Genomic DNA, 19,896 nt, shown 5'->3' with positions numbered 1-19,896 from the left:
CACTCGCCGCCGTGGAGATAGTCCCGCCCCAGCCCTTCCGGGCCTCGGTGCCCAGCTCTACGCACACGCCTTCATCCTGTTGCGCGTAGGGCGAGGCCGCTTTGGCGCCCTGTTTGAGTCAGGGTTCTAACTTGGAGCGCCCTGGCTGCGCTGATAACCGCGAAGTTAGCTGCGCCTTCACCACAACCGCCCCCCACATTTCCCGAGGTAAAATGAGGGTGAACGGCTATCGGTCGCCTGGTTTCCTGGATTAAGAAATGGAGCGGCGCGGGGGTTGGGGGTCCTAGGCCGCAAGAGGGGGCCCCGGCCGTGGGCGGGGTGTAGGGGTACGGAAGACGAGAGGGCCAGAACGCGCAGCGCGGGGGAAGAACGCGTAGGGTCCCGGAACCCCGCTGGGCAGGCCAGCCCTTGACCTTGTATGGGCCCCAGTTTCCAATCTTGAGACGGGGGTGGAGGAAGTGGAAGCTTTGGAATAAACTACCTTGAAGGGCTCTTATAGATTTCCTTAAGTGGTGAGCACCAGACGCTCCCCTCCCGTACCCTCCCCCAAGCCTAGGTTTCTCATCTGGGTGTGATCTAGCCGTCCACACGCGTGATGCGCCTGCTAAGCCCGGCCCTGTGGGGGATGGGCCCCCTCTGGCAGCCCCTTCCAGCTCTGGCTAGGTGACAATCAAAGCAATTTAGTTTTGTAACAAGTAGCTAATTTCATTCAAAAGGCATTTATTAAGCGCCTCCTATGGATGTAGCATTAGGGCTGCTAGGTTGCTCTGTACATGGATCGCCAGGCCTGGAGTCAGGAAGACACATCCTTGTGAGATCAAATCTGGCCTCAGACGCTTCCTAGCTGTGTGACTCTGGACAAGTCACTTAACGCTGTTTGCCTCAGTTTCTCATCTGTTACATCGACTGGAGAAGGAAACGACAATTGCAGTGTCTTTGCCAAGAAAACCCCAGATGAGATCACAGGTGTCAGGACACAACTGAAAACTGAACAATAACAAAATGTGGCTTTGGGAATACAAAGAAAAAATGCCCCCTCTGTTGTGGAAGGGGTTGAGAGAATAACCTGTATACACTTCACGTAAATGCTAGTGGTAGCAGTAGACAAGCATTTACTAAGTACCTGCTGTGTGCCTGGCGCCCAGCTAAATACTGGGAAATAAAAGAAAGGCAAACAACAATACCTGCCCTCGTGGAGTGTGCAATGTAATGGAGAAATCATAGAAACAAAGAAACTATATACCAGATAAAAATGGGGGGTAGACTCAGGGAAGCTAGGTACCTCAGTGTTTAGAGCTCTGATTCAGCTCAGAGGCCCTGTGACCCTGGGCAAGTTACTTCACCTCAGTTTGCCTTAATCCAATTAAGAAGTAAATGCCAGCCTGCTCCTGTATCTTTTCCACTACCCCATGCACCGGTATGGTCCACTGCATTGGGAAGAGTTGAAAAGGGGCTGACCGAGTCTCAGAGAGAAGGCACTAAGATTAAGGGGAATGCGGAAGGTGGAACTTTAGCTAAGACTTGAAGTCAAATGAAACTAAGAGGTGAGGATGAGGAGGGAGAGAGATTCAGGCAAGAGGGAAAGTTGTTGAAAATTCAAAGAACAACTTTGGATCACCAAGAGCTTACAACTCTGGTGAAAACAATGTGCAAGCAATTATGTCCAAAGACTGGATAACTTGGTAGGGAAAAGCTTGAAGAAATTGGAACTTGGGTTGGATTTGAAGGATGCCAGGGAAACCAGAAAGGGAAAAAGGATGGAAAGATTTCCAGGCGTGGGGAGGAAAGCCAATGAAAAGTCCTTGAGTTGGGAAATGGTGTGTCTAGTGTCAAGAATGGCCAGGAGGCAGGTGATGCTGGATAGGAGAGTACATAGGAAGACTGGAAAGGTTGGATAGGTCCATGTTAAGGAGAGCTACAGCAGCTGAACAGGATTTAATATTTGATTTTGGGGGTAATAGGGAGACAATGAAGTTTGAGTGTGTGGGGCACATGACTTGGTCTGACTTAAGCTTTAGGAAGGTCAGTTTGACTGCTAAGTAGAGGATGGATTTGGGTGGTTATGGGAATTTAAGGTATTCCCTCCCCCTGGGCTCCTTGGTTAGGCTTAAGTGACGCCAAGAACCTTCCTTGATTTGATTGATATACTCTGCCCCCTAATAGCCTGAATGTGGTCACCTGGAGCCTGTGGCCCGAGGCTTGGTTTTCAGGAATGCCCACACCTTGGTTCTGTGTGATTGGGCAGTGGGTCAAGAGTGTGGTGATATTCTCTGAGCCAGGAGAAGGCTATATATACCCTGATGTGAGGTTTTGTTTTAGGGCTCACTTTGAGGAAAGTTGTGTGATTTGACCAGAAGGGACTCTGGGCAGCTGTTAAGTCCCCTAGCTTTGAAAACCCAGATGTTGGTGCTTCGCTCTCTGGTAACTGACTAGGTATGGATGTAATGGTCAGACAGTTGGAGGCTCTCTCTTCTTGTAACTTCTACCTGTAATTTGTTTGTATTCGGGGTGCTGACCTTTTTCTCCTGAACTAGGTAAATGACATGTTTGATTAAAGTAAGATCGTTAACCCATTTTGAGTTCTTTCTTTTAGAAAAGTAGATCTAAGAACCTGTGTTGGCAGCCATCCTGGGGATGCTAGGGTGCTTGCTGTCGTCACAATTGGAGAAAATTGAAGGCTGAAAGACTCCTAGACTTAGTGACACTTAGCTTCAGTGTCACCTACACGAAGTCTTTCCTCCTCTCCCCCAATTAGGAAACACTCCCAAAACTACCTTGGCATCACTTCGTTTATATTCTCAATGCTGCTTTTCAATATATGTAATCACTCATTTTAGAATGTGAACTCCTTGGTGGGTAGGGCTATTTTGCTGATAGATGAACCCTTCCAAGTACCTCCTACCTGGGAGTGCTTAATTAATACCTGTGGATTTACTGAAATAGTCCCTGCCCTCTGGAAGATTACACTTAATTAAGCTTTTTCTGTCCTTTTGTAGACACTTTAACTAATTACAATAACTTGGTGTTGTAGTTCATATTGGAAACCAGTTGCCAGAATATTTATTACCCAGATCAATCCTAATGCCAAAGACAAAAAAAGATGCCAAGTGACCTGACCTTTGTTTGACTCTCCACTTCTATGGCAGCAGACTTATGGAAAAGGGACAAAAAATGCTAAGAATCATAGTTTTTAGACAATTTATAAATTTAGCTTTTGCTACCCTAAAGGTGGTCTTTGCCCACAACCTCCCTAAGAGTCCTCCGCCAGTGCCTTATTGTGGAATGGTGGTGACCCTGGGGTCTTGAAGACCACAAGTAGGGTGCAAAGTCATACTGATGGGGTGGTTGGATAGTCTCAGTGACAGGCTGTGTTGGCTACCCCATGACCAATCTCACTAATACGCAGGTCACTAGGGAATGGAATGGCTGTTTTGGCTATGGCAACCTACGAAACAGAAAAACACAAAGCTGCACCCTTCTCTTTCCTTAGGAATGGTGACAGTCATGGAAGAGGAGACAGTGTTAAGACTCATACAAACTATTGGGGAAAAAAGTAATGTATTACATAACTATTGGAGGAAATGTTTCAGAGATCAAAAGCTATAGACCCATGTATCTAGATAGTCTTTATGAGAATAACTTAAGTAGGGCTGACAGTATTTATAATGAAAATATGAGAGGGACTAGGTAATCTTTTGCAACTAATAGTCTATAGCCAACCACATCTTTGCTGTCACGTGATTAAATGAAAAGTTTATTGACTCTAAAATAGCATTAATTCAGTAGAACGGAATGCCACATTAAGGGCTCTCCTATTCATAGGTTCAGGTAGTAGAAGATTTACTCAATAGACACAATAGAGATAACTGTCAATTTTATTTGATTATTAATAGCAGATAGGCATAAAACAAGTGGCAGAAGTATTTGCCATTGTCATGGAGAATGTTGCAAATGGACAACAGAAAACCTTATATTGTATATATGTTTCCTCATCAAGAATTAAAGAACTTGGGGCAGGTAGGTGGTACAGTAAATAGAGCACTGGCCCTGGAGTCAGGAGTTCAAATCTGGCCTCAGACACTTAATACTTTACTAGCTGTGTGACCTTGGGCAAGTCACTTAACCCCAATTGCCCTGCCTTCCCCCCTCCAAAAAGCAAAAAAAAAATTTTTTTAATTAAAAAAAAGAAATAAAGAACTTTCTAATATTTTATATTTTTCCAGCCTGTAAGAATGAAAACAAAAGATAAAACCAAAAAAGTATGATTCTGTGTTCTCCATTTTCTCATCCTCTGTTATCTAGCCTCCTTCCCTCCCATTTTACTTCTACACCCACTGTTCATATTGGACAACAAAGGACAAAACTGGAGTTTTTAACATTTAACTATTAACAGTCAGGTGAAGGTATATTTGGAGGAGAAATGATGCTATTATTTATGTAATGCTGTAATAGTTTACAAAAGTACTTTGCCTATGACAGCCCCATGAAGTATATACAGTAAAGTGAATTTGCCCACTGCTGAACTTTGTTTCACTGTTTAATTTCTCACAGGGCAGCATAATATCTGTATGTGGTATAGGTCAAAGTTAAATTGATACTGGATTTATTCTTCATAAGAATGGATTAAGAGTAGTTGTGTCCCCTATCCCTACCTGTATGGTGCTATCTAGCTCTTAACCTTCCATTCTAACATTTCCTCAAGTTCCTTCTAACCCACAGTCCCTACCACAACAGGGACTATTGGACAAAGTGGTTATGTGGGCGAATGGAACTTCCTGCTTCTCAGACACTTACTATCAACTTTATTCTGAGGCATTGTTTTTCTTAAAATTGGGGGGATTTTTATTGCTTCTTGGTTTATTATTTTCACAAAGAAAGAAAGATAACCTTTCTTAAATGCATAATAATGGTTAAATGGGGTAGCTAAATGTTACAGTGGAGATAGTTCTGGGCCAGGAGTCAGGAAGGCCTGAATTCAGATGTGGCCTCAGACACGTAATAGTTGTGTGACTGGGCAAGTTACTTCAGTTTGCTAACTGAAATTTCTTCATTTGTAAAATGGGGATAATGGCACCTATTGTTGAGGATCACATAACAAATGCTGTATAAATGTTAGCTATTGTTGTTAAAGTGAAATCTAATAGTACTTTTATATTCTCCAACAGTGTCAAAACTAAAAATTATTAGCACTTTTTCCCACTCTTTCATCTTTATGAAGGATCATAGGATCTAGAAATGGGAGCTACCTTAGAAATGATCAAGCCCATCCCCTCATTTTTCAGAGAAAGAAGCAGATGCAGAAATATGAACTGACATGCTGGAGGTCAAACAATTTAAATTTTTATTTTTTTGGAGGGGAAAGGCAAGGCAGTTAGTTTCCCCAAGGTCACATAGCTAGTAAGTGTGAAGTGTCTTGAAGTTGGATTTGAACTCAGGTCCTCCTGACTCCAGGGGGAGTGCTCTACTCTGCACAACCTAGCTGCACCTAAAAGTTTTTATTGAAGGAAATAAATTCTAGACTTTAACTTTGTATTCATTTTTCCTCTTTATTGAGACAGAAATTATGTATCGGTTGAGGATTTTCAGATTGTAATATATTAGGATTTCTATTTCTGTGGTTTCTGAACCAATGAAAAGAAAATGGGAAGAAAAACTGAAGAAGATTGGAGAGCGAGCATCCCAGTATGAAAGGAGACCGCTGGGTTCAGTCTATAAACCTCGGCTGTCCAAGCCAGAGGACCCATCCTCTGTGTGGAGGCTGTTTCACCGGCAGGCTCAAGCTTTTAACTTTGTCAGAACCTGCAAAGAGGTAAGATGACCTTTCTTGTTCCTTCTAAAATGTTTTACAACTTAAGTGTATGTGTGTTTTAATGAGCCGTTGGCATCTTCCAGGTTCTATCAGGAGCATGTCACCATCACCTGACTTGACAATAGCTTCCAGGGAGTCCCCCGCAACTAACTTTTCATTGACCATTTGTAAACAATTGTGATAGCTGCTGTCTAGTCAGTGTATATGCCTGAACTGCTGCAGGTGACATTTGTTTGGTTGATGCTAGCTGACATCTGTTTGCTCTTCTAGTGAATGCTTCTCACACCCAAAGACACCTAGAGGAGCCTAGTGCCCATAGGATCATGCTATTGACTGAGTGACCCGAGAGTTTGGAGAAGTGGGGAGTTCCCCCGGGGTTCATTGTATGTTAGTCACAGTCTGATTATACCAGCTCTTCTAAGGGAGTAAAATAGTTTTGTGGTTTCTTTTTGGTAAGTCCCGTCTCTTTGACCAGCTGTTCATGAAGACCTCTTGCGACCTGAAATTAGATCAAGTGAAGTAATATTTGTAAAGTGTTTACATAGTGCCTGGCACATAGTAGGTGCTATAGAAATGCTTGTTCCCTTCCTTTCCTCTCCCTCTGCCTTAGAAAGTCAAGGGACTTGTCCTAGCTATGAGGCCAAGCTTTCCAATAATTCAACATGATGTATGAACCTCCTTGGATGTCATATTGAAAAGGAGCAGAGGGAATACTGAGTCCTGTAGTTTTATTGTGGCGATTAATGAATAGCGATCTGGGCAACATAAGAAATATGCTCTCTTCTGTCTCAGAGGAGGAAGTCCTACTGCCTTCTCTTTAAGCCTCCTGGATTGGCAATCTTCTGGAAATCCTACTCTAATATATTCTCTGGCAGAGTGTTCCTTTGTCCAGATTGAAGCTCCTCAAGCTCTCTCTCTTTAATTTTTCAGACTCTTAACGTAGTAGAGAGAAAGTTTCTGTTCATCTGGGTTCTCCAGGTGTGTCCATGCTCCTAAGGAACAGGGAAGGTCTAAGAGTAACTGAAGGTTTACCCAACTATAATCCTCACCCCACCCCCATTGCTTCCCACTAAACAAGCAGCCTATTTTATTTAGGCTTTGTTTTGGCCTGAACAGAGGTTCATGGGCCTGCTGAGCTTGTGATTTATTTACTTCCCATTTCTCTGAACAATGTGTCTTGCCTTAGTGTGTCTTTGTAGGGGACTTGTCATTGGGTCACAATGATATGGATCCCATACTTACTCTGTCTCCCATGAACAAGGGAAGATAGATATTGAAGAGGAATGGTGATGAGAATGATACTTAAATAAAGCTGTAATAGTTTACAAAAGTACTTTCCCCATTCCAGCCCTTTGAGGTATGCAGTAAAATGAGTTTACCTGATTTTATAGTTTAAGAGACTGAGACACAGAAGTTTTAACTGCCTGTGGTTACATTGGCTAATGCTAATAAAATGGCAGAGCCCAGGGCTTGATGTTTTTTTAATCAATAAGCACTTATTAAACTCAGGGACATAGACAAGTCAGTCAGTGATCATTGGTTAAACACTTACTTATATGCCAAATATTGAGTTCAGCCATGGGATAAATACAGAGAATGAAAGAGGCTGTCTCTGTTCTTAACTTAGAATATCTTGCTATGTCCTACATGGTAAATTTAAAAGAATCTAGCACTATTTGACTTTTACAACATCCTTTGTTATCAAGAGATTACTTAACAAAGAAGCCTCGAAGGGAAGTTTCAGACAAAAAAACAAAATGTGGTGATGATGGAGAGAGACATAAATTACAACCAGCCTCTTTCAAAATACTCTGCACTTTTTAAAGATATTTTCTTTTAAAAATTAAAGAGATTTATATTTTACATATAATTTATATATTCATTGCCATCCTGATTAAATTACAAAAAATACTGAATTAGAAAAAAATAATAAAATTCATTTTGAGCAACAAAACATCAAGAATATCAAAGGAACTGTTGAAAAAAAATTTAAATGAGGAAGGTTTAACAGTGCCACATCTTAAATTATATTACAAGGCAGTAATTATCAAAACTGTCTGGTACTGGCTAAGAAATAGAAAGGTAGTTTGATAAACCCCCAGACCCTGGTTTTGGGGATAAGAACTCACTATTTGACAAAAACTGCTGGGAAAACTGGAATATAGTATGGCAGAAACTGGGCATAGACCATTATCTAACACCATATACCAAAATCAAATCTAAATGGGTGTATGATCTAGGTATAAAGGTTGATACTGTAAGCAGTCTCATAAAACAAGGAATAGTTTACCTGTCAGACTTGTGGAGAGGGAAAGACTTTATGACTAAACAAGAATTAGAGAACATTATAAAATGTAAAATGGATAATTTTGACTACATGAAATTGAAAAGCTTCTGTACAAACAAAGCCAATGTAACCAAGATTAAGAGGGAGGTTGGAAATTGGGAAAGAATCTTTACAACCTATATCTCTGACAAAGGACTCATTTCTAAAATATACAGAGAATTGAGTCAAATTTATAAGAATACAAGTCATTCCCCAGTTGATGAATGGTCAAAGGATATGAACAGGTAATTTTCAGAGAAAGAAATTAAAGATATCTACAAGCACATGAAGAAATGCTCTAAATCACTATTGATTAGAGAAATGCAAATCAAAACAACTCTGAGGTACCACAGCTCAGATTGGCTAAGATGACAAAACAGGAAAATGACAAATGCTGGAGAGGATGTGGGCAAATTGGAACACTCGTACATTGCTGGTGGAGTTGTGATCTGATCCAACCATTCTGGAATTATGCCCAAAGGGCTGTAAACAATTTCATACCCTTTGACCCAGCAATACTACTTCTAGGGTTGTATCCGAAAGAGATCACAGAAGTGTGAGGAAGACCCATATGTACAAAAATGTTTATAGCAGCTCTTTTTGTGGTGGCAAAAAATTGGAAATTAAGGTGGTGCCCATCAATTGGGGAATGGCAGAACAAGTTGTGGTATATGCATGTTATGGAATACTATTGTGCTATAAGAAACGAGGAGCAGACAGTCTTCATATTTACCTGGAGAGGTTTATACAAACTGATGCCGAGTGAGAAGAGTAGAACCAGGAGAAATTTGTACACAATTAACGTATGTGTGATGACCAACTTTGATAGACTGGACTCCTCAGCAATGCAGTGATATAAGTCAATCCCAAAAGACTCATGATGGAGAGAAATATGTGCATCCAGAGAAAGAACTAGAAAGAACTGAGTTTATATCCAGGTGGAAGCAAAATACCTGATCTTTTTCCTTTTCTTGTTTGGTTTTATGTCCTCTTCACCATGTTTCATTCCATCTGATACAATCCATCTTTATAACCTGACTGATGTATAATGTGAAAGTATTTACAGATCCTATGCTTGACTTCATGCCGCCATGGTGGGGAGGGGAGAGAGGGGGACAAAATGTGAAACTCAAGGAATTGTGGAATTGAATCCTGTAAACTAAAAGGAAACAAACAAATTAATTAAAAATTTAAAAAATTTAAAAAAAAAGAAATAGAAAGGTAGATCAGTGGAACAGAGTAGACGTACGATTTACAGCAGCAAATAAATATAGTGACCCTGTATTTGACAAATGTAAAGATTTAAATTTGGGGGATAAGAATTTGTTATTTTGGTTAAAATTGTTGGGAAAACTGGAAAGCAGTCTTACAACAACAACACAAAAACGTTAAGTAGAACCAACAACAGTGACTTCGTCTGGAGATGCATATGACATTTTATGTCTTTAGCACCAGTCCTGACATGCTTTAGGGGTGCTGGGGCCCCCAAAATGTCAGGGTACAGGGCAGCGTTCTCTGGGATGAATTCACCCACTCAAACCATCTTCCAGTCAAATGGCAAAGTTTATTATGATGCCAGTAGAAGCAAAGTTCCTTAGGAACTTTCAAACTAATGAGAATACTGCTAGGGCTTATGTGGAGACGGGACAGGGAAAGGATGTCAGGGTGCTGATTAGGTAATCTAGGGACTTCAGGGGAATATGCAAGTGTTCTAGGTTCCTTGAAAGAAGGTACCAGTGATGTCTGGATGGGAAAATTCAGGGAGTCAACAGAGAAAGAAAAGAAAGCAAATTTCTCTCAATGACTTGTAAGAATGTCTCTTCTGGCTCTCTCAATCCATCACATCTCTGTCCTTGGTCCTCTGGAATCCTGGAGGATCATTGTATTGATAGGAGTTCTGACAGTTTGCAGAGTTGTTTGTCTTTATGATGTTGTGATCATTGTATAAATTGTTATCCTGATTCTTCTCTTTTTTTCATTAATTTATAAAAGTCCTTGCAAATGTTTGTTTTTGTAATATTGACGTTATCGTACGAGTTGTTCGTCTGGTTCTGCTCCCTTCCACTCTGCATCAGTTTATATATGAACCCAAATCTGAAGTTCTTTGTATGATACGTAAAGGAAGAGGAGAAGTAACCAAGGGTAATAGAAAAATAAGACCACTCCTTGGTTAGCTAGAGGAGGGGAACTCAGAGAACTGAAGGAAAGAGAAAATGAAAATCCTGGTAGAGGGCCAACTCATGAACTACTGTCAAATCAAAACCAGAGAAACTTATTAGGGAACTAGAATTTCACTAATCAACAACGTGTCTACTCAAGATTCCAGCAACTCTGCTTCCCCTCCCCCAGAAGAGAGGACCGCAGCTGTTCTTGTGCATACTAGTCATCTGTTTTTATTATAACTTCCTGAAAGTAGTTTCAGAGATAAACTAAACTAAAAGAAAGTAGCTGATCTGTAAACAGTCCTGTATATCTAGGCTATTTAACATTGATAGAAGAAATCCTGAAGATTGTTTTTCTTGGTTTTCATGATTTGAAAATGGTAGTTCTTAATTTATAGAGGAAAATTACTTGTGATATCAGGAGTTAAATTTGGACATGAATTGTATGAGAATTTTGTAATGTTATTCTTGTCTTTATAAAGGATGTGCATGTATTTGCTTTGGAACATAAAGTGGGAGATGGACAACGTATATACCTTGTAACAACTTATTCTCAACTCTGGTTTTACTATAAGTCCCGGTAAGTGTCCTGTGGAAGCATTACACATGGGCCCAATTCCATAATGGTGATTTATAGAATTAGTTACTTTACAAAACCTAATTCTGAAGCAAGAATAATTTTTATGATTCTCCATAAATTTTTTTGTCAGATGTTAGGGGAAAAAAATATAATTCAGTTTATATGACTTAGGCTCATGAAATGGCCCTTTCAAAGACAGATGTTAAAAGTATACCACTAGGAAAACGTTAATCATGTTATAATTATCATAAAGAAGTAGTTACTTGATTTGATAAGAAAACAAATACTTGTGATAACAAAAGAAAATTTAGTTTGTAGCAAATTTATACTGCTGAACAAAGATTGTCTCTTTAAATGTAATGTGAAAATCTTCATTGTGATCCATGAAGGCGTTTTTAGTGGTTAATTTTATCACAATCACAATCATTGCATTTATCTAATGTTTAACAAAGCACTTGAAGAACACCTGGTATTTCCACAGCTCTGTGAAGTAGATAAGACTTCAATGCTCCCCAAGCCCCTTAATCTTTATCAGAAGGATGAGTGCTCCTTGCACTGGCACAGCTGGATGTGCCGTTCCTCCGTGCTGTGGCCAAAAACATGAAGCACCTGTGGGCTCACCAGCTGGTGATGAGCTTCTTTGGACATCTTTTGGCCTTGAAGAGCTTAGCCTATCTATCTTTGTCTGTGAGCACCTCCCCAAGTTGGTTAGATCTGTCTGAGAATGTGACACCGCCCACCTCCAAACCCCGCTAGGCCTGGCCTGAGAGAGCTCAGAGAGAACCATGAAAACTACAAGAAAGGTTGAAGTCTTAGAGTAGGACTTAGGTTGAAGAAGGCAAATGTTATTATCTCCATTTTGCAGATGGGGAACTGAGTCTAAAAGTACTTCAGTGACTTGTCCAAAGGAAAAAGTATATGCTGAACCCTAAGTCCAGTGACGTTTTACATTATACTGTCATCTATATTGGGACAGCTAGGTAGAAGCGGTGGATAGATTGCCAGGCCTGGAGTCGGGAAGATTCATCTTCCTGATTTCAAATCTGGCCTCAGATATTTACTAGCTATGTGACCCTGGACAAGTCACTTAACCCTGTTTGCCTCAGTTTCCTCATCTGTCAAATGAGTCAGAGAAGGAAATGGCAAACCATTCCAGTATCTTTGCCAAAAATCCTCAGATGGGATCACAGACAATTGAACATGATTAAAATGACTGAACAGCAATTATCTATATTATTTAGTAATAATATGTGGGCAAAATATAACTTAGCAACAGGTCTGCCATTTTAAAGTAAAACACAAAAGTAACTATGACCTGAAATGTGCAATTTGAATTTTTTGACTTAGGAAAAATCTCATGCACTGCTATGAAGTTATTCCTGAAAATGCTGCTTGCAAGCTTTATTTTGATTTGGAGTTTAGTAAACCTGCCAATCCAGGAGCAGATGGAAAAGAAATGGTTGCACTACTAATTGAGGTAAAAGCCTACCTTATAGACCTAAGTTGTTGTTAATATATCCAATTACATTGCACTCTTATTTATTCACAGCACATGTATCTAATCTATGTCATGTGTGAACTGCTCACTTGCCCTGTTTTTCCCTTCTGTCACCTACCTTTTAACTTTGCCCCCTTTGATTTCCACTTGGACCTGATAGTGAACAGAATGGCAGGTTGGATAAGATGTCATGCAGTCTATTTAAATTTATTTTAATATAAACTGAATGACCATTGATAAAAAATGGATAATCAAACATACAGAATAAGGAAGAAAATCTTCAATAAAAGGAATCTTTAACATTTTCCAAGGTAGAACCAAAGGAATTAACAAATAAGCTATGAACAGTTGTCCAATGGGTCCCCTTTTAGGTCTCTATGAAGTTCTGTTAAGTTTCACTTTGTTTAGTTTTTCTTACTTTTTAAAATATGGTTGTAGTACTAATCTCATTTTGGGTCACTTCAAAAGGAAAGAAGATCATAGATTTAAAGTTGGAAGTGACTAAGAATCAACATCTCCCTGAAAGATGGTGCAGGTAGGAAGAGGCAGCTGGGATTCAGATGTAGGTGTTCTGACTCCTCTGTCAATCAGCAAGATTTTATGAAGGGCCTATTCTGGGTCAGGCACAGAGGAGTCAGACAGAAATGAAACGGTCCCTCCCTTAATCAACTAATATTCTCTCAAGGGAAACAACATGCACACATAGAATGGATGCAAAGTAAATACAAGGTTATTGCAGGGGAGGGACTAGAAGGCAGGGATCAGGGAAGGCCTCACATAGGAGGTGGTGTTAGAACAGAGCTTTGTAGGAAACTGGGCATTCTAAGAGAAGGAGGTGAGGAGGAAGAGCATCACTGGTGTTGAGGAGAGTCTGTGCCACGGTATAGAGACAACAGCTGGAATGTCAGGTGTGAGGAACAGGCTGGTTTGGCTGGACCATAGATTTTTTGAAGGGAAGTAATATATAGGACTGGAAAGGTGAATGTGAGTCAGGTGGTAAAGGACTTTAAATGCTGGCCTGAGGAGTTTGTGCATTAGATCTTAGAGGTAATAGAAGACTGCTATAGTTTATTGAACAGGGGACTGACATAGATCTTTTCTGGAGGAATATCACTTTGGCAGCTGTGTGGAGCATCGTTGGAGAAGAGAGGGACTTAAAGCAAGCTGAGAGATGATGAGGGCCTGAATTACTGAGGTGTTCCTCCTTGCATGTAGAGGAGACAGATGATAAAAGGAATTTTAAGAATCGACAAGATATGGCAACTGTTTGGATATGTGGATTGAGGGTGACACCAAGATTCAAGCCTGAGTAAAGGAAAGGATATGGCGATGCCCTCAACAGACATTCTAATGTCTGTTTGGAAGAGGAGGGCATTTATGAGAAAAGCTCTATCATGGATGTGGTGAGTATAGGATGTAGTGATAGTGAAACTGAACAAAGCCAATGTGGTTCGGGGAGTCATCTGCACAAAGTAGATATGGGAGCCAGTGATATCACAAAGTGACAGGGTGTGGAAAGAGAAAAGGACCCAAGATAGAGTTAAGGGGTGAAATGTGGATGATGATTTAGCAGAGAAAACAAAGAATGAGTAGTAGAGGAGGACCAGAAGAGAGAAATGTCACAAGATGGTCCAAGAGAAGAAGGCAGTATCAGTGCAGAAAGGTTGAGAAAGATGAGGACTAAGGAAAGGCCATCTTGTGTGACAATTAAGAGATCGCTGGTAACTTCTAAGAACAATTTCAGTTAAGTCTAAAGAAACCAGAGTGTTGAGGGTTTATCAAAATGAGAAGAGAGGAACTAGAGGTGATAAGCATAAACAGCTTTTTGAAGTGCTATGGAAGACAGATATAGGGTGGTGGCTAGCAGGGCTAGTAGAATCTAGTGAGGATTTTTTGAGGATAGGGGAGACTTTGGAGTATTTAAAGACAGCAGAAAAGGATCCATTAGATAGGAAGAGGTTAGAGTAGAGGAAGAGAAAGGATGAGAGTGAGGGCAAGGACAGGAGGGAAAGGGATTAAAAGCCCATGTGGAAAGGTTGACCAAAGGATTTCCTCTGCATAGGAGACTGGAATAAAGGAGATGCTAGGTTATGATGTCAAAGGGGTATAGAAGAGGTAGAAGGGGAGAAGAGGGAGCTCTTGGCTAATGGCCTCGATTTTTCTTAGTTCAAGTATAGGGTATAAGCTCCTTGGGTGAGAGGGTAAAGGGGAGGGTGCTGTGGGAGGCCTGAGGAGAGAACAGAAACATTTGGAACAGCTGTTGTGGTGGGTGGGATAGAGGAGTTATTAGATTTACAAGGATGCCTTGCTGTTGTGAGATCTAACATGGTCAGCACAGTTGTGTGACTTCTTGCAAGTCTGTTCAGCAGCACTTGCATAAGAGGAAAGGCAATGGATGATGAGATTAATTCAGGATTGGAGTTGGTCAAGGTATAAGGGTATGTATGATGTATGAAAAGTTTGAGACAGTTTCTGGGTAATCATTTTATTAATTATAGGTGGTAATTAATAAGAGGATGGTCATTTGGCCTTCTCATAAACTAAAGATGAATCATGGAGGCCTGAATGCTAATATACCCTTTGAAGAGTGAGCCTTCACACAGGCAGCAGTCATCTCTGATTGGTTAAGTATTAATGAGAAAATTTATATTATAATGAGAGGTAGACCTAATGAGGGGCTGGGGGATGTGACTTTGATTATTATTTCACTCTTACTCTCAGACCACCCCCTCCAGTCTAGACCTAGGATCTGACCACAACCATCCCACCCCAAGCCTGAGTAGAACATAATGGGCCAGAATTCACCTAGATTAAATTCTCTGTGTAAGGTTTTTTCTAGTTGGGTGAGGTAACAATTCCACTTAAATAAGTTGATCTAGGTGGGCCAGATTTTTGGGCTAAGCCTGTAGTGTCCTTCAAAGCCTGGCTATATTAACCTACAGGGCTTTATTTCTAAATGAAGAAATGGAAAAAAATCTTAGTAATTAGTTATTTTTTGGTTTTTTTTGGGTTGTTGTTTTTTTTGCTTTTTGGAAGGCAATTGGGGTTAAGTGACTTGCCCAAAGTCACACAGCTAGTAAGTATGTCAACTGTCTGAGGCCGTATTTGAATTCAGGTCCTCCTGACTCCAGGGCCGGTGCTCTATTCACTGTGCCATCTAGCTGCCCCGATAATTGGTTATTAATATAAGAGAGAAATAATCATTTCTCAAGGGCAGTAGGAAAAGGGAGTTAAGAAAGAGGATAGGGGAGAGTTGTGGTTAGTGTTATGGGAATGGAAATTTAAGATCTTTCCTGCCTGTAGCCCCTTTGATAGGCTTAAGTGCACCTGGAGCCTGTGGTAGGAGGCTTGGTTTTAGGGAATGCTTTTCAATTGGGCAGTGGGTCAAAAGGCTTGTGACATTCTCTGAGCCAGGAGAAGGCTATATAAAGCCTGATGCGAGACTTTGTTTTGGGGCTCACTTTGAGAAGTGTTGTGTGATTTGACCAGACGAGACTCTGGGCAGCTGTTGAGCTCCTTGGCTTTGAAAACCCAGATGTTGATGCTTCCCTCTCTGGTAACTATGACTAGGCATGGATGTAATGGTCAGATAGTTGGAGGCCTGTCTGGTTGATCTGTTTCTATGTCTTCTTGTAACTTCTGCCTGTAACTTGTTTGTATTCTCTGAAGTTTGGGGTGCTGACCTTTTCCCCCTGAACTAGGTAAATGACATTTTTGATTAAAGCAAGATTGTTAACCTATTTTGAGTTGCTTTCCTTTAGAAAAGCAAATCTAAGAACCTGTTTTGGCAGCCACCCTGGGGATGCTGGAGTGCTTGTCGCTGGGGTGCATAGCCCCAGAATCCAGCTTGGCTTTCTTGTTCGTACCCAAGGCTCCATGTCTTGTCTCCCTACCTTTACATAGCTGTCCTCCACGTGTTCTCTCCTCATTTCTGACTACTAAAATCCCTGATTTTCTTTCAGCTCAGATCAAGTACAGGCTTCTGTGTTCCTTCCTCAGTTGCTTGTGCCCTGTCTCCTCGCCTGCCAAGGGAGAAATCCAAATCCAATTCTGCATTATCAGTGGGACTGTATTTTTGTGGGTTCTTTTTTTTTTTAAATAAGAATTACTTTATGAAAATGCTGCCAATATAAACAGTGTTACTTTATTTAACATTACTAACCCTCCCCCCCTTTTAGGAAAAAATTAGTTTTAGCTTGTTGGTTATTTTGCATTCGTCAAATCTATAATTCTTGAAGGTTTTGTTAGGCATAGACCCTAAAAAGATCAAGAAAACAGGAAACAGTTCTTATATGCACAGAAATATTTATAGCAGCTCTCTTTTGTGGTGGCAAAAAACTGGAAACTGACAGGATGAGCATCAGACAAGGAATGAGTGAATGAGTCCTAGTATAGGAACATGAGAAGCACTGTCAAGCTGTAAGAAGTAGATGATTCCACACAGACCTGGAAACATTTGTATGAACTGATGCAGCGTGAAGGGAGCAGAGCCAGAACTGAAGTGCTCACCAGAAATTATACACCAAAGCCCCCTAAACCTGCCAGAAGGGGCCCCTCCCAGGGTCCCTGGAAACCACCTGATAGGCCATAATAGCGAGGGGACTTTTTACCTGTGTTGCTAGAAAACATGCCCCAGATGCAGGTCTGTTTATGTTTGTATCCAGGGCTTTGCTCGGTAATCAACGCTTCACTAGAAACTGCATTAACGGCATTACACCCCCCCTTGGAACCACACTGTTGTTAGTAACACCTAACTCTATATAAGTGTATCTTCCAGAAGACTCGGGGCTGTCTTCCCTACTGGGGAGGCAGTTACCAGCTGGTTAATAAACACTCCTATCAGATTATAATTGGCTTGGCTGTCATGTCCATTTCATTTGTCCATTTCAGAACGATTCTTATAATGTCATTAAAAGCCAATGATTTTGAGGCTTTCTATAAACTGCTGAAGAACAAAATGAGCAGAACCAGGAGAACAGTTTGTGCAATAATGACCACATTGTGATGACGCTGATCCATACATCAATGAAACATACTGCCTACCCCCTGAGAGATGCAGGATGAGACCTTTGTTTATTTTTATATATAGCCATTGAGGGAAATGTTCTGTTTGACTTTGCGTGTTTGTTACAAGGAATTGGTATTTCTTTGGGGTGGGAAGTAAGAGGTAGAAAAAATAGATTTCCGTTCATTTAAAAAAACTAAAAAGTATTAAAACATTTTAAAAACTAAAACTTAGAAGTCACTACAGTTGTGGAACTAGGCTTTCTGTTGAGTTCACAATATTGTTAATCTTTAACTTTGTTGCAAAAAATTTCTTATGTGGTGGGGATAATCTGTAAATGTTTGTAACAAAAACAAAGCTCATCAATGAAGCTTTTTTTTTGCTTTTTGGAGGGGGACCTGCCCAAGGTCACATGGCTAGTAAGTGTTAAGTGTCTGAGGCCGCATTTGAACTCAGGTCCTCCTGACTCCAGAGCTGGTGCTCTATTCATTGTGCCACCCAGCCGCCTGCCCCCTATAAAGCTTTCAGAAAAGAAAATGCTCTCTTTGCCCTTTTAGCTTAGATACTAAACGATCATATTCCTATATTTTGCATCTAAGGAGTCAGTAAATTTGCTAAGTACCTACTGTGTGCCAGGTGTTGTACTAGTGTTGGGGATACAAAGCAAGGTAAAAGTGTGTTCTCAGTCTTATGGGGGAGAGAATATACAAACAAGCTATACTGGGGGAGCAAGCTCCTCTAGCATTAAGAGAGATTGGAAGAGTAGTTTGAGCTGGGATTTGAAGGAAGCCAGGAATGGAGATGAGAAGGGGAAGCATCCCAGGCACACACAGCATGGAGGCTGTGGAGCCAGTGAAAATGCCCTGCGCCTGGGACCTTGTAACTGTCTTGTTTGAGCAATAAACAGGAAGTCTCATAGGGAGGGTGTAAGGTGAAGGAAGACTGAAAGAGTGGGGGAGGGGCAGGTTCAGAAAACTAAAAGACAGTGGATTTTACATCTGATCCCAAAGGTGATAGGGAACACTGAAGTTCATTGAGTAATGGGGGCAAGGTGGTCAGAGCTTCACTTTACTCTGACAGCTCTGCAGGCTCATTGGTATGTGCATCCCTGCCATAGGTACAGATTACAGTCTAACCTCTGCTGTTGTCAATATCCTTATGTAAAACCTAGTATTTCCTAGATACAAGTACACCACTTGGGCTATACACATCTTTTATCCCTATGAGATTGGTCTGCTCTTCCCAAGATAGACATCTTTGACATGATGTCATTTATTCCACTTCTCAGCTTTCACTCGTCACTGACAAGTGTATATACCCACCATGCCTCTTTGCCCTTTGGATTACCTGGCATTTTAATTATCTTGAAATCATGGATATTCTGATTTACTGTGATAATACACTGCTAATAATGTGTCGCATGGGCAGGCATTTGTGGTAGCAGCCAACGTGACATCATTAAAAGTGCTTAGTAGTTCCCCAAACATGATTCATCTTGCATGGTTTCTCCTACTCACTTATGGACCCAGCTCATCCATATCCAGTTCCTAGTCCTGCATGCTGTAATCTGAATTCTTCATCTAGTTTGTTTTTCCTATATGAATTTCTAGACTGTATCTTTCAAAGTGGCTACACATGTTACTGAGGGAGGGGCCTTTGGTATCCTGAAGTTTGATGAAGTCAGCACAATGTCACTCACAAACAGAAATAGCCCATGAACCTTACATCTGGTCAGAAACCTTCCTTTTGGACTTGGTGCAGGACACATGCCCTGAGAGTGTGGGGAATGCCTTTAGCGAATATGTCTCCATTTTTACCTCCTAATATATTGGCAATTCAGAGGAATTAATGAGAAGAGCTATCTTTGGTTGCATCAGTCAGTGAGGGCTTTACCATCTTAGCATTTTACAGGGTGTCCTTATTGGACAAGAGCCTTTAAGGTTACGTTATGCTCTGCTGAATCAAACGCTTCTTTGGTGTAATCAGACATTAAACAGTGGGTTCTCGTAAACCTCTATTGTGTGACATGAAGAAGTCTTCTGCTGTGCAAAAAGTCTGTTTCTCATATTTTCATCAAAAAAAAACCCTTCAAAGCATTTCTAGATTATTATCAGAAAGATATTATTGCAATGGCAAAATAGATATGTAGGTTGGTAGTTGGCTATTGTCTTCTCAATCTTCTATGGTTAATAATACCATGTCTGACCTTTTCTAATCTTTCTGAGTCTCCCTTTCTGATACACCTTAAAAATTGATCTCTCAGGGTGGCCAGGTAGCACAGCGAGTAATAGCACTGGCCCTAGTGGTGGGATGACTTGGAGATCGAATCCGGGCTCAGATACTTAGCACCCACCCAGAAACTCCTGGCTGTGTAACCTTGAGCAAGTTACTTATAACCCCAATTGCTTAGTGGCGGCCAGGTGGCTCAGCGGGTAAGAGCACCGGCCCCAGTGTCAGGATGACCTGGGGATCAAATCTGGGCTGAGATACTTAGCACCCACACAGAAATAACTGGC

At 40.9% G+C, this 19,896-nt stretch overlaps 1 protein-coding gene across 5 annotated transcripts in view; it reads left to right on the top strand.

The window, feature by feature from the left end:
- The first annotated feature begins 8 nt into the window (after positions 1–8).
- Positions 9–19,896, top strand: part of PRIMPOL (primase and DNA directed polymerase) — a 45,069-nt gene continuing 25,181 nt past the window's right edge. For 4 of the 5 annotated variants that reach the window (XR_011169869.1, XM_069096034.1, XM_069096020.1 and 1 more), the window contains exons 1-4: positions 9–207; positions 5,559–5,809; positions 10,780–10,877; positions 12,225–12,354. Coding sequence is in view for 4 of the 5 variants with exons in the window: in XM_069096034.1 (XP_068952135.1) it covers positions 5,630–5,809; positions 10,780–10,877; positions 12,225–12,354 (408 nt within the window). In the remaining variant the exon portion in view is untranslated. Of the gene's footprint in view, positions 208–5,554; positions 5,810–10,779; positions 10,878–12,224; positions 12,355–19,896 lie in introns of all 5 variants that reach the window. The other variant, XM_069096027.1, reaches the window with a different exon arrangement.

This window comes from Petaurus breviceps, unplaced genomic scaffold, assembly GCF_028583685.1.
Source record: "Petaurus breviceps papuanus isolate PSGF00001 unplaced genomic scaffold, PetGlider_PUasm1.0 126, whole genome shotgun sequence".
NCBI lineage: Eukaryota > Metazoa > Chordata > Mammalia > Diprotodontia > Petauridae > Petaurus > Petaurus breviceps.
The sequence above is the reverse complement of the archived record's forward strand: the minus strand, read 5'-3'. Positions and strand labels throughout refer to the sequence as shown.